Source organism: Xiphophorus hellerii, chromosome 11 (assembly GCF_003331165.1).
Source record: "Xiphophorus hellerii strain 12219 chromosome 11, Xiphophorus_hellerii-4.1, whole genome shotgun sequence".
NCBI classification, from domain to species: Eukaryota; Metazoa; Chordata; class Actinopteri; order Cyprinodontiformes; family Poeciliidae; genus Xiphophorus; species Xiphophorus hellerii.
The window spans coordinates 20164948-20178801 of record NC_045682.1 but is presented as its reverse complement, the minus strand read 5'-3'; the positions used below and the strand labels follow the sequence as shown (position 1 = coordinate 20178801).

The 13854-nt window shown below is 42.7% G+C and overlaps 1 protein-coding gene across 17 annotated transcripts in view; it reads right to left on the bottom strand.

Moving 5' to 3' along the window:
• Positions 1 to 13854, bottom strand: part of auts2a (activator of transcription and developmental regulator AUTS2 a) — a 353173-nt gene that overhangs the window by 21121 nt on the left and 318198 nt on the right. The window contains exon 1 of one of the 17 annotated variants that reach the window (XM_032575822.1): positions 1671 to 1892. The exons of the other annotated variants lie outside the window; for them this stretch is intronic. Within the exon in view, the coding sequence (XP_032431713.1) occupies positions 1671 to 1686 (16 nt within the window). The 5' untranslated portion in view covers positions 1687 to 1892. Of the gene's footprint in view, positions 1 to 1670; positions 1893 to 13854 lie in introns of those variants that run through there. 17 annotated transcript variants of the gene reach the window in all.

Here is a 13854-nt window from a genome sequence, read left to right as displayed (position 1 = left end):
GAGAGGTTTATATAGCGTATGCTCCCCTAGAGCTCCTTGATGAGGTACAGTGCTCCTGTTTCTTCCTAATGAAGCCTGCAGTTGCATTAATGGCAGACGTGTTTAACAGAACTCCCTGCCTCCCACACAGAGGAAAACAATAAACGGCATGCCACCGCTTTCTGTCACAGCTTGCCAAGATAGACAATACACAACACAGCCTGCTCGGCTATCCTCAACATATGTTTGTGCCACTGTTTGCAGAAATGTGCCCAGCTTATTAGGTACACACACACAGTATTGCTGTGAAGTTTCCTTCGACTAATGCAACTTAGTTGAGCTTTCTTGAGCTGATCGGAACATTTCACAATAAACTTAGCATCCTTTTTTATATCGGCGAATGAGGTTGTCCTGTATTTATGACGTTGTCCTCAAAAATACAGGATCATCTTCTTTACATTTTGGGCCAAAATGCAAGTGGACTGATTCGGTGACTGATTTTGCTGAGAAACCAACTTCGCCTCACTTGACCAGCTATGCTGAAAGTGACTAGCTAACAAAATATTTACGTAAATGCTAATGTAAAGTAGAAAAGTACAGGCCCGTGATATAACTGAGGAACTGCAGTTCTTGGCCGGTAACTTTATCTGGAAGCTTTCCCTGTGCTCTCCTAGCCAAAGCCCTAAGAGAATATCCAATTTATTAGCTCCTTATACCTTTCCTCTTCAGCTCTGAAGACATTAACACCTTTAAATTTAAAAGAGTAGCAACATCGCCTTTAGCAATACTTCTCCCTCATCTCTAGAGTGTCAGAGAACCCCTCGGCGAGGAGTCATTCGAAACATGCAGTCCGTCCATTTCCAAATAGGAGTTCAGGGTTCTTGGGGCGCAGGCTCCAGACTATGTAATGTCAGCAGCTCTCGACAGCTAGAGCCAAGGGGGGTGCAGGGTTACACAGCCTGGACATCCTGCCATGTGGAGGGTCTTAGACTGGAGCTGTTTTATTAGCGACTCCCAGGGGTGGTTAGGTAAGGAGAGTGGAAAGCTAAACAGAAATAAAGTTGGCGTTATGGGAGGGATGTGGTAGTTGAGTAGAGCAACTATTCTGGCTGCGAGAGCATGACATGTGTAGTTTTTCAGCGAGAATACCACAGCATGTTGATATCGCCTGGCGGTAACACAAACTGCTGCTTTAACAAGCTGTGATTGCTCAAAAGGCCAAAAGCATGGGGGAAGTGGAGTGGGGCAGTTAGGCTTACACTCTCAACATTTATATTTCATGCCTTTCTCATTTGGGTTATGAATTTTGTATAACAAGCTGGGAAGCCGAAGCAAGTGCACATCCATGTAAAAATAGCGCCTGTAAATGCTGTGATGTCACGGAGCACAGAGTGGGTGGTTAACCAACACACAAATGCATGACTTGAGGTAGATACACCGTCTGGGAGTGTTATCCTCCGTGAAATGGCTGCAATTTTGGGTAATTGGTCTCCATAAGCCACTGAATGTTCTGAGCTTCCCTGACAAATGTAAAAGCCATAGAAGAGCAGCTGCCAGACCACAAAGAACAAGCACTTACACACATTTTCTGTATGACAGAGTGAAAGGGCCACAGACTGAAGGAAAATGCACGAGTAACAGAAAGGAGCAGAAAGAAAAGGGAAAGAAACTTGCTCTATTCTGCCTCCTACCTTTGCTAGTATCCATCTGTGCTCCATTTATACGGCCTGGTAAGACGGAACGCTCTTTTGTCTCCGCTCTCTCGAGTCATAAAGAACACATTTGCTAACAGAGAGCCGCGGCGAACATATTCTTCCACCCACAGTGTCTCTGATTACAGCTGTTCCTGTAATGGCTCCTAACAGCCTCTGTTTCTCATCCTCACTGTTAGCTTCGGACCCCAACACCACAAGGAGACTCTCGCCACCTCAAGCATTCTCTTAGGGCCTTAATGTTTGATCACCTTTCCCGGAATCATTCCACCCCTTTCCTCTCACCCCCCAACAACACCGTCTTTTCGTGGACATGAGAATGTAGGATCAGAGGTGTCCCATTTCTAGCTGTCCTTTTTGAGAACAAATCTTTATATATCCCTTAGGGTGTGAGGTCAGGTTGGAGGGAGAGTAAATGGAGAAGAGCCGGGACAGGGACTCGATGATGGGCATGCTGGCACAGGTGACCGGCGGAGGGGCCGGGGTGGAAAGCTGACCAGACATCTCCCGGCAGGGGTCTGCGCAGGGCAGCTCTCGGGGGGGGGGGGGGGGGGGGGGGGGGAATGCTTGAAGCTGGCAGCTGACAGATTCTCTACAGGTTTGGCTGTCATGTCCAGGCTCACTGAGGCTTTGAAATAACAGTAGCATGTAATGTGTGAGATCCATCCAGCTCACAGCAATGGGTCAGTACACACAAACCCTGTCAGAGTGGTGTAAAGCTGCCATGAAAGACAAGGCAGCTGTGGAGTAGACCAGACCATTTAACCCCCTACATGTCACTTGTACATTAGCCAGCAGATGGAAACCCTCTCCTGGTCTCGTGTCACTGATAGCGAGGAGAGACAACTTCTCCCAAAATAAAGATATCATAGAGTCCTTCTGTATCTCACTTAGTCAACGAGCCTGTTCCTATTGTAACGAAATACACTTAAAATATTAAGGATGCACGATATATGACATATCAGCGTTAACATTGACATCGGCCAGTATCGGACGTTAATTATTTTTTAGCATATTGGCAAGTAAAAATATGCTGAAATTAATAGCTGATGTTTATTTCCATCTCAGAACAATTTGTGTATGTCTTTCAGGAGAGGGATGGGGTTGGTCATGTGGTATTTATTTAGTTATGTACAGTAACAGTGATAGTGATGCAGCTAAATATTTGTGGGTGTTTACCTGAAGCAGAGAGGCAATAGTGTGGTCATGTTGAATGGTTAGGGAATTATACATATATATCTATCTATAAATATTAATAAATATCAGTTATCTACCGTAACAGTAACATTAACATCCGATATTGATATCAGCCCAAACCTTCACATTGGTTCAGTAGTACTTTGGACATATTTGAGCTAAGGTAAGAATCTGTAATTTCTAGAATCCATACATTTAATAAAAAAAAACTAACCATGCTGCTAGTAAAGAATGCTAATGACAGCTCAGTAAATGAATTCTGTAATTATTTTTGTTGGTTAAATGATTCATAACTCATCAGGATAGAAAAAAAGTATATATATTTTTAATGTTCTTATATTTTCTCATAGTTCAAAAGAAAAACTGGAATCTGTTTAATTCAGGTTTACAAAAACCGGAGCTCTGAAATTGTCCAGAAAACAATTTCTGGTGCATCTTTGTAATTCACCTCATAACTTAACATATATTTCTGCCCTATTTAAATACAACATAAAATGACAGCTTTCATTAATGTCTATATCTGTAATTACATTATGTTCAGGAAAGGTTTGACAATATATACTAATTAGTTTCCAATCTAGTCAATGAACTGGTACATGTTGTTACAAAGCTGTATATTTCTGTTCTCTGTAGCCTTTTTGTTAACATTCAGAATTCATATGAATGTGGTAGTTTTATTCAAAGGTAGTGAAATACACCTGCCATAACTGCAACTATGCTCAACTTTTCTGTCCTTGCCCAGCTCCTCTTTCTCCAATGAATTTGTGTTAAAGCTGCTCTACAAACACATTATAGGCATGTTTATGTAGTTAAAGTAACACATAGATTAAAATACCCTCTTAATCCATGCATGAGGTAAAGTTATCACAGGATGAAAGTAAAGACATCCTGAAAACAGCAACTGGACTTTCTGGAGTAAAGGAATTTTCAGAAGTGTGTGGGCTGAAGCCAAGCGTTTCGCCACGCACCGACTGGCGCTGCAACACGTGTTTCTTGTCAGTCATTCTGGCAGTCTGGTGAAACAATAGCCAGTCGTTAGCAGAACCAACAGGCTTCAAACACACAACTGCCTAGTCTCAATTACAGCCACATGCTCATAAAAACCCACAGCTAGTTACAAACAGCCAACCCTTTGTCCCCTACCCACATCTGTATAGTCACAGTGGGCGACCAATCATCAGTCCCAATGCCACCCTGGGTGGACTTCCAAAGTCTGAATATGTAAAACAACATGTGCTGATGTGTAACTAACATAGTAAAGATGTTTTATTAGTACTTGACAACTATTGGAACCCAGTAGGTTTCATTCTTCTTTTGTAGTATGTAACTTTTATAAACAATATAATGTTTTACATATTTGTCACCATGTGTTAGTCAAGACAGAGAGTCTGTGAAAAAAAATCAATGTCCTCTCCCTTCTCCCTGACGTCCTACAGCTATCTGCAGAAATACACCGATGTCAGAAACAACCAATCAGAGCTAGGAGGAGGGTCTTGGCGCTGTCGATCATGCTCATCAAACTAAAACCGACCTGTTTTGAAACTTTGAATAAGTGCCTAAATTCAGTTCCAAAATACTTTATTCTCAAGAAAAATACCATCCAAAATTTTTTCTTTTTTTTTTTTTTATAATCTGTTTTTGGCTGGCGAAAGTGGCCTTTTTCCAATTTTTCCAAAATTAAATAGACAGGAAAGAGAGCAGAGAGAAGGTGGGAAGACATGCAGTAAATGTAAACCCAAGATATCCATGAAGAGGCCGACTCATGACTGTCATGATATGCTAACAGCTCAGTTTCCGGCCAGGAGAAATGATATTCCACATTAACATGACCAGGATGACACTAACACTTGTTGACAAGCAACAACTGCTTGTCAACATAATTTGTTTTTGCCACTCCTTTTTAAAGTCTTTGGTTAGAAACCAGAGCAGAAAGACAATGAAGTCGGGGATTTGATCTCTGACCGTTATGATCAGTGGAAGAGACAGAGGTCGAAACAACGTTAGATTTTATACCAAAATATAAACAACATTAGATTTTATACCAAAATATAAACAACGTTAGATTTTATACCAAATATGTACCCAGCTCAGTCAAGACATTTATTGGGCATTTGGATATTGTTCAATTTAGGGCTGATTGATATTGTTTAAAAATAAAATGTCCAATTTTATTCCGTTTTTTTTTTTTGCTTTCTATTCTTAGAAGGAAATTACAAATGACAGGAAATATTTTCAAATATTATTTCAGTTGTCCCGTCTGTGAGGTATACACTAGAGCATTAGGGCCCGTCTACAAGATTTTTTATTTAATCACAAGAATATAGTTATAGTATTAAAAAAGATGCAATTTTATCAGAAGAACATCTTAAAATTATGAAAAAAAGTTGTTTGAATGAAGAATGTTTTACTTTATTCTCCTGATATTACAACTTTTATTATGTAATGAGGCGTTATTCTCATATTATTTTGATTTTACTGTCACATGACTTTATTCTCAGATTATTATGACTGTATTCTTGTAACATCATGTCTTTATTCTTGTAAAGAAAGAAATCTTTGCCTGACCCTTACATGTTGTAGAGTTTACCTGAATTCAAAGTCGAAACTGTAAAACACTCTTGTTAAACAAGACGACATCACTAGTCTGGACCATGGAAACCAAAGGAGTTGAAAAATAATCCCATTTTTCCAAAAATTGTATCCAAAACCAAAAATTTGATTATCCAAGAAATCAATTGACTTAAGTATTAAGTAAATAACCTTTCTGCTTGTCTTATTCTACCACTTTGTTGTCACCTCTGTACCTAGAACCAGAGAGAGATCACACATTCACAGCATCATCCTTCCAACTGGGGAGTGCGAGAGACGGAGGGGTTGGAAAGAGAAATCTGTCCCCAGAGTGTCATCAATCTGGGCCTCTTTCTTTTTCACTCTCAGATGGGCCAACTGATTTTACACACATCTGTACCAGCGCCATCAGGCAGCCTCCAAAGATCGGGTTCAACTCAGCTTGTACTCGATGTTAAAACGATTTCAGAAAAACCCATTCCTCAGGGGTAATAGCTCGGACGTGAGGATCGAAAGGCTGCAAATCTGGCCAAGTATCAATTTGCATGTAGGCCTTTCTCTTCCTAAACCCTCGCTGACATTACAGAGGCAGCCAGTGTGTCTATGTGCATGTTTGTCAAGTGCCGTCTCATTACCCCCTTCCCCGCTCGGGTTACGCTGCAGCCAGATTAGTGAGACTCTCGGGGAGGGAGGTGGGCTGAACCCAAGGTGCTACTACCCATCTCTTCTCTCAGCAGCTTTTGCTACGTTTTAAACTCGGAGCTGGTGCGTACGCCGTCGTCGAGGTGGCGACGAAAGCGCCGCTCATTAAGGCAGAGCACGCCCCGAGCTCTCGCCGTCCTGTCTGGCACTCCTGGGCTGCTCTCTCAAGAAACCATCCGAACGGCCACATCAACCGGGCTTTTCAGCAGAACACCATAAACACGCTGAGAGCTGTTGGCAGGCTCCACGGCGATGAGCTACGGCTGTGGGACTGGGATACTTGGCGAGGGAGGGCTGGTGTTGGTGGGGGGATTTGAGCTGTTTATTTGAACTGCGCCGTCGTCCAAACAGTCAGCTGCCTCTCTGCTCCCTCTTAAAGCCCCGGAGCTTAAGCTAGGATTGCTGTGTTGGTGGGGAGAGAACAACTTGATATCCCCCTTTGGGCAGAGGCAACCCTGAGCTTGGGTTACTTTGGTTTGGAGGGAGATGGGGGGGACAATGCGGGCTCTGTTCGCGGCCTCCTCAGTGAAGACACAGGCTCAGACAGGCTAGCTAGTGTCAAACGGAGCGAGGGGGGGATTCATGCATCACAACGGCGCTCGGCAAACTGAGCTCCAGCTTTAGAGAACATGACTTCCTAGCTTTGCCTCTAAACGGCCCGGCATAACTCCCCCCCCCCGGCCTAATCTGAGCAAGTTGAGAGCTAAACCAGACGTACCGTCCATGCTGAAGCAACAATCTCCCTCCCTCCCGGCCTTCCACTTTTGGGATTTTGGTTTTTGTTTGACACTGTTTACAGTAAAATCTGACACGTGGAAGAAGGAGGGGATGCTAGAGCTCTGAAATCAAATAGCTCCCTCCAGAAGCATCCTAATCTGTAACAGATGGTGACAGTCTGAGGGATGTTGATAGATCTGGGCAGGCTTCTAAGAACGGAGGCCAAAAGCCTGTGACGACGTACGAAAAAGATGGTGATAAAATGGAAAATTCTGCTTTGTTTAGATCAAATACACATGCTTTAACGATTCTTTTCCAGGATACATGCTCTAACTTTACACACTCACACACGCAAAACACCCACCACAATTTAAACATGTCGTCTCCAGCCAATCTGCTCAAGATGGGGTGGGGTGGTGACAAGAGCAAACCCGGCACAAGGGGGGGATGTTGAGCCGCGATTTGCCAGCTACGGCTTCCCAGCACACCTAATGGCTGATTGAGCAGAGACAGTAGTCTGTGGCCAAATAATGAAATGTGGGTTGAGCGGGATGAAAGCCATGCCTGTGTGTGTGTGTGTGTGTGTGTGTGTGTGCTGGGCAGAAACACATGCAAGGGATCTACAGAATTCTGCTAACAAACCACGATCCTGCTCTGCAGCCGTCTCTAATCTGCCCCGAGGCTCATCAGGGCTTTATTTCTGCACTGCATATTTATGAGAATCAGAGAAGGGGTGAGAAGGGGGAAGAAAAAAAAAATAAGCTAACCTCTTTTCTAGTGGGAGCAATTAAAGCCGTGCTTTCATCAATCCTGATCAGAGTCTCTGTGCTCTTGCTCTGTCTGAACTTTTCTGTCTTTAGACTTTCACTGCTTTCTTGTGGCATCAGAGAAGTGAGCAGGAAAAGCCCTCCACCGAACATCTTCTCTTACAACAGACAGACAGACAGACAGAACCACTGGATTGGAAGGGGGAGTGCTGCTTTGTGCTAGGAATGTAATAACACTGAAATCATTGCTATGTTTTAGGGAAATATTTCCACATATATATGCATATCTGTGAACTAATTCAATAAATTAGAATATATATGTTCCGATGAGTGTCACTTGTCCGATTATAAGTAACTTTTTGAAACTACGTTGTTTTTTTTTGCCAAAATCACTTTCAAATTTTTTACCTATTTATGTCATAAAAATCATCATAAATAACAGAAATAAAGTCTTTCAAATATCCATCTGTTTGTAAATATCTATATAAAATGTTTCACTTAGTTATAAAGTTCCTGAAATAAATATACTTTTCAACAATACTTAAATTTATTAGGAAGTTATGTTATATGTGATACCTATGTTCACAGTAAACACAGACTCCAAATAATGAGTTTGCTTCAGTGGAAACAACTTTTATTCTGCAATAAACAGCAAGTGTCGCAAACTTATTACAGGCACAGAATGTATGGTTCATTTACAACATAAAATTGTTGTAAATGATGGTGATGCTGTTCAGATAAGCATCACCATCAGTAGTGAGGTGGGTCACATAAAGCTGCTCTAATTAGCCTGCTAACATGCAGCACAGAGCAAACTTCATAGTATATGGCTCTAATGATATTCAAACCTGGGGATTTCTGCAGTGTGAGGTGATCACAAATGGAAAAGCTGCTGGAAGGTCTACTACAACATTTGATATGAATTTGAACTGATACTGACTGGCTGTTTGCTACTGGGTTTGCCCCTGTTATTGACTTTGAACAAGTTATGCTTATTTTTGGATGATGCAGTTTTGAGTGAGTAGTAAGATTTGATGTAGAGTTTGGTACAACTTAATGTAGGGTTGGTATGGTACAACAAATGTTACATCCTCACTGCGGTCAGAACAAAAAACAAACTGTAGCCTGGTAATAACCTTTCATTCCTTGGCTGTTGAGAAACCATTGCTTTGGTTAGCAAGTTTACCCAATTTTACCCAGTTCTAAAACAGCGAAGAAAATCAACATCATCGTTCACAATTTTTCCTTCTATTTGCTGATTGGCCTAGTTGAAAATCTACCTGGGAAATCCACTTCAATGGGACCGAGCAGTGGAGGGAGATGAGAATTGAGCATCATTGCAAAGGCCACGCTATAGAAATCCCACATGCATCGTTTGTAGCAAAAGATGCATGTGGAGCTTAAAAAAAATACTTCTAAAATCAACATGTGAAAAAGTAATCTCTTTCTGCTCGACTTAACATCAACGCAGTGTAGGGCTGACCTTATTACTTCAATTAACCGATTAATAAATGGATAGTATAATGGGTTTAGTTTTATTTGTTATTTTTGCAGAATTTGACCCAAGTGTAACTAAAACTGTGCCACTTGAGGAGTACTGGGTAGAATTTACAGACAATGTTTATTTTAAATGTTAAATGCCAATTGTACATATTTTTATACAGTTTTGGCTTAATTACTACTCTCAAAAATGTTGTTCTTTCACCAATTTGAGGCTATATACTCTAGTCAACAATGAATTGATTACTAGACATTCTAAAAGCTTTTTACAATTGATTAATTAGGATCGATCCGAACAATCATTTCAGTCATTGTTCTCTGTGCTGCTTTGTTTTGATCTACCTTGATGTGTTACCTTATAAAGCTGAGCACCTCACCTTAGTTGTCAAACTTCAAACATTTTCTTAAAGGTTAAACGATTTAAGTCCATTTGTCGTGTTAATTCCAGTCCATCAGATGCTTCAAGTTATTCAGTCGAACTATTATTTTTTGCAGAAAACATGGGGACAGATAGAAAAAGCCGTGAGGAGTGACAGACATTCACAATAAAAGGCTCATTTCAGGCTGCCACTCCTTCTCTTATGCATTCACACACACACCTCCGAGGTACCATGTGGCCTCATTAAGGTGGTCGGCTCTCTCTCGCTCTTTGGCAATGTCACCTTAGCCACAGGGACCAAAGAGCGATACAGGCATAATTGGCCTGAACGTGCCAACAGCGAGCTGGGAATGGCTCAGTCCTGGTGTGTGTGTGTGTGTGTCTGTGTTTGGTGCTTTGACCCTGTTAATGCTGCACAGTTGGCAGGAGACTGGCTAATGCCACATTGGATCAGTGAATGCTGCTGGTGAAGGGGAGGGGACGTCCCCTGGGGCAAGGAGAGTGCTGCTTTCAACACCTCCAACTCTTTCCTCACTTTCTCTAGTTGGTGGCATCTTCATGTCAACACATGAGGTGGTGACATGGAACAAAAAACATGACGGCTAAAATAAAATAAAGATTATTTTTGCCTTAGACCCAAATAAGAGTAAAAAATGTTATATATTGTGGTTCAAGACAGTGCTGTTTTGGACTGGAAACGGTTTGATGCTCAGTTCTCAGTACACGTTTCACACAGGAAGATTACCGGTGGCGCACCGCCTCCTACTTCCATTTTCTATGTAAAAAAAATCTGCAGCTTCTGTGTAAATAGCAGTTGATGAAAATGTTACAGAGGTAAAGGTTTGTAAAACAACATTTTTGAGACTATAGTTATTTTTAAAGGGGCTATCTGTGTATTTTCCAAACACATAGTGCCATTTTATAGCACTAAAGAATCAAAGAAACACTCCAGATACATTTTTGATGAGGGAATAACTTTACAATATGACATAAAGCTCCAAAGAAAGTTTATTTTACAACATTACATAATAAGATGGTAATTCGGCTTTAGTTTTGTTCCTACTGGAATTAGCTGCTAGCTAATCCAAATTTCAATCAAAGCTTCATTACACAAAACACAAACTATCACTTGAAACACCCCCACCAACAAAAAGTCGGTGAGGTTGGACCTAAATAAGGAGAATTCTTATTTAGGTCCAAATGTTACGGTTCGTTACATTTCCCCTGAAATCAATCCACATTTCAAAGTAAACTACCATTAATCTTTCTGCATTGCCTGGACGGCTGCAGTCTGCCACAGAGGAGCGTACAGCATAAAGCTGCTCACCATTCAGCCCTGGCTGGCTGCTAAACAGCCACATTTCTCAGCGTGGCGGAGGGCAGGAAGAGGGAGCAGGGGGGGCTTCAGCAGGAAATCTAAGGCCTTTCACTTTGATCTCTGGAGCTGAGCCCATTCAAATGTTTGTGTTTGAGATGTAGACCTTTAATTTTGGCCTGATGGGTTCCAGGCTCTTCGGGTTTAGCCTGGCATGTCGGATATAGGAGTGTTTACACAGTCTCCCTGCAGCTCTCCTGGTGCTGAAATAAGTGCATTAAGATGGATGGATTTACTTAGTCTCTAACCTCAGGGACTGAGGGAACAAACTCTGAACGACCTCTTTGTTCTCCAGGAGAGGACAGAGGGAATCTGGCACACACTGCAGAGCCTTTCAAAGCATCCTCTCACCAACCGCTCTCCCAAACGCACTCATTCATTCCCTCAGATATTCAGCAGAAATTTGTACATCTTCCTGGTTGCATTTAGCAAGCCAAACATTTGTATAAGAGACATTTCTCCAGAAGTATTGGGGGAGGGAAAAAGAAAAAGGGTTGGCTCATAAAACCGAAGCCAGATTCATTTTGAAAGCAAACAAGAGAAGCCGGAGTAATGACCTCCAATCAATACAGACTTTTAGATGTGATTTTGAACCACGTACAGTTCGAAAATGTTGCAGTTATTTCATTTTTCCATGGAGGCTGGGTCTATTGTTTGCGCCAGCGAGGCAGTAAATCAGCCGGAGCTTCCCTTGATTTGTTAACCTTTGTCTGGTTGTGTCAGCAATGAGGTATGGCTGGAGAGAACTCCCCCCCCAATGCTATGAAATACAGCTTCTGTCTCTATAGTTGCCCCCCACAGCCTGGGGAGAGAGGAGGGACAAAGCACGAAGTACCAACACACAATACTGAGCCTCCCCAGGAGAAAAGGCTGGATTCTTGTTTTTGTTTGTTTTTCAAAGGTAGCATTGTGTGTTTTTCAGGCACATACTGCCATTTTATAGCCTACTCAAGTAATTATGTTAACGTCAGTTGTTACAAAAGCTGTATATACAGTATCAAATATGACTTAAAAGAAATTCGACTTCATAACTTAAGGCCTTAAAATTGGCCATCTGTCTCATTTAAAAATTCCTGCTCTTTCTGAAACCGGGAACATCGCTTCTCTATTAACCCTTAATTAACATTTTTAACAGCGTTGCACTGAGTGGTAGCTTGTGCAGTGAGCTTAGCAGATGTGCAGCTGCTAATTGCTGCAAGCTAGTCTGAAGGAGCTGAGTGGGGGGGTTACAGGGAGAGGTGCTCTGTGAGTTGGAACCTCAGCTTGGAAACCGCAGCTATGAGGAGGAGCTGCACCTCAAAGGCGGAGCTAGGTCCAACCAGGTGTTTGTACAGTTGAATGGTTGCCATGGGAGATTAAAGGGTTTCTCAAACATGCATGAAAGACTCATGCCGCATGTCAGTGTATTGACATGTGGCAAAGGTCAACGAGTCGGGACTCATACATAGATTGCACGTTTTACTCCAGCTCCACTGCCATGCCCAAAAGTGCTGGATTCTGTTAAGTTCTCCTACAAGCCCAGTCAAGCAGCTCTTCTTCTTTCCATCAGGCTTCTTTATTCAGTAAAAATACCAGCAGTTCCATCGCCGTGACCTCACCGAGGCGGTCTCTGACTGCTGCCGTTTCCCCTGAATGCACAAAAGGCCAATAGCAGTCGGGTCGTCTTTCCACCGCGCATCCGGTCAAGTTCCACAGGCAGCCTTGATTTCTCGACACTCAAACCCACACAGACGGCAGAGGTCAGCGTGAGGGCAGAGCGGGGAGCCCGGGGGGCAGTAAACCAACACTGGTGCTGCGAAAGGCCAGCCCTCTCTTTCCAGTCCACTGAGTGAGTTAGGAAGCTGCCAGGGTGATTTGTGGCGTGATTGTTGCTCTCTATATCACTTGAGATTACAGCAGGTGGCGGCCCTGCAGCCTGGAAGCGCACACGGCTCTATCAGTGCTCCTCCCTCTCAGGAAAGGGAGAAAAACAAGCCCTCGGCTCCCTCCCACGCGGGAGTGATACGCTCACAGGCAATTTTGCTGCCAGTGGAGCTCTCTACGACGATCCAGGGAGCTCTTCAGCTCCGATACGTGCCACAAAAGTTCACCTCTGCTTCTCCATTTCCATGATTTTTTATTTTTTTTAAACAATGCCATCAGCGCTGCAAATTACACCTTCCACATGGCACATTACTCTCTCCCCCCGGTGACAGGCGTACTCAAGCCTGACACACTTCACTAGTGGCGCTCTTCACACCGGCGTTAGCCTGGGGTCTCACTGCAGCGCAGCTTCATTTTCACATTAACTCCAGTAAAGCATGCTGAAATCAGCCCTGTGCTGATATGGGGCTTTGGCGGGGGGGGACCGGGAATCGCTGCATCGTGCACTTTAATTCACCCCCGCACTCAACTCTTCATCGTCTCACATCGAAGACGCAGCCGCAGCAGGAGACGTCTCATGAGGGACATCACTCTGCGATACATCTACCAGATGAATTTTTAAAAGACACAGCACGAGTGCTTACTACAGCCAGATCAATCAGGCGTTTCCTGGCGGATGCTGATTCCCAGGTTTCATTAGCAGCTGATCTGCTGATTGCCATTTTGACCAAATTGTGTCTTCTTTTCTACAAACACTTTAAATGGAAGTAGTAGTGTGTATATGTATATATATTAGGAGTGTTTGTTTGTTGTACTTCCAAACTGTAAATCTGATGCACAAGCAACATCTGCAAGCAACAGCAATGGACGACCTACTTTGGCTTCACGAAACGATCTGTATTAGAGCCAGAACAGTAGTGCATTAATTTCAAAGTATTCATTACATTGATTTTAATGCAATTAATCACTTTTGTTTTTTTTTTTGTTTTTTTACATACAAAGGTCCAGCCAGAACTTTTGTATTTAAGCGTTTCTGGTATTATGCCCGTAAATTCGACGCGCCACAAACAACAGCGACAGATGACACATTTTTGC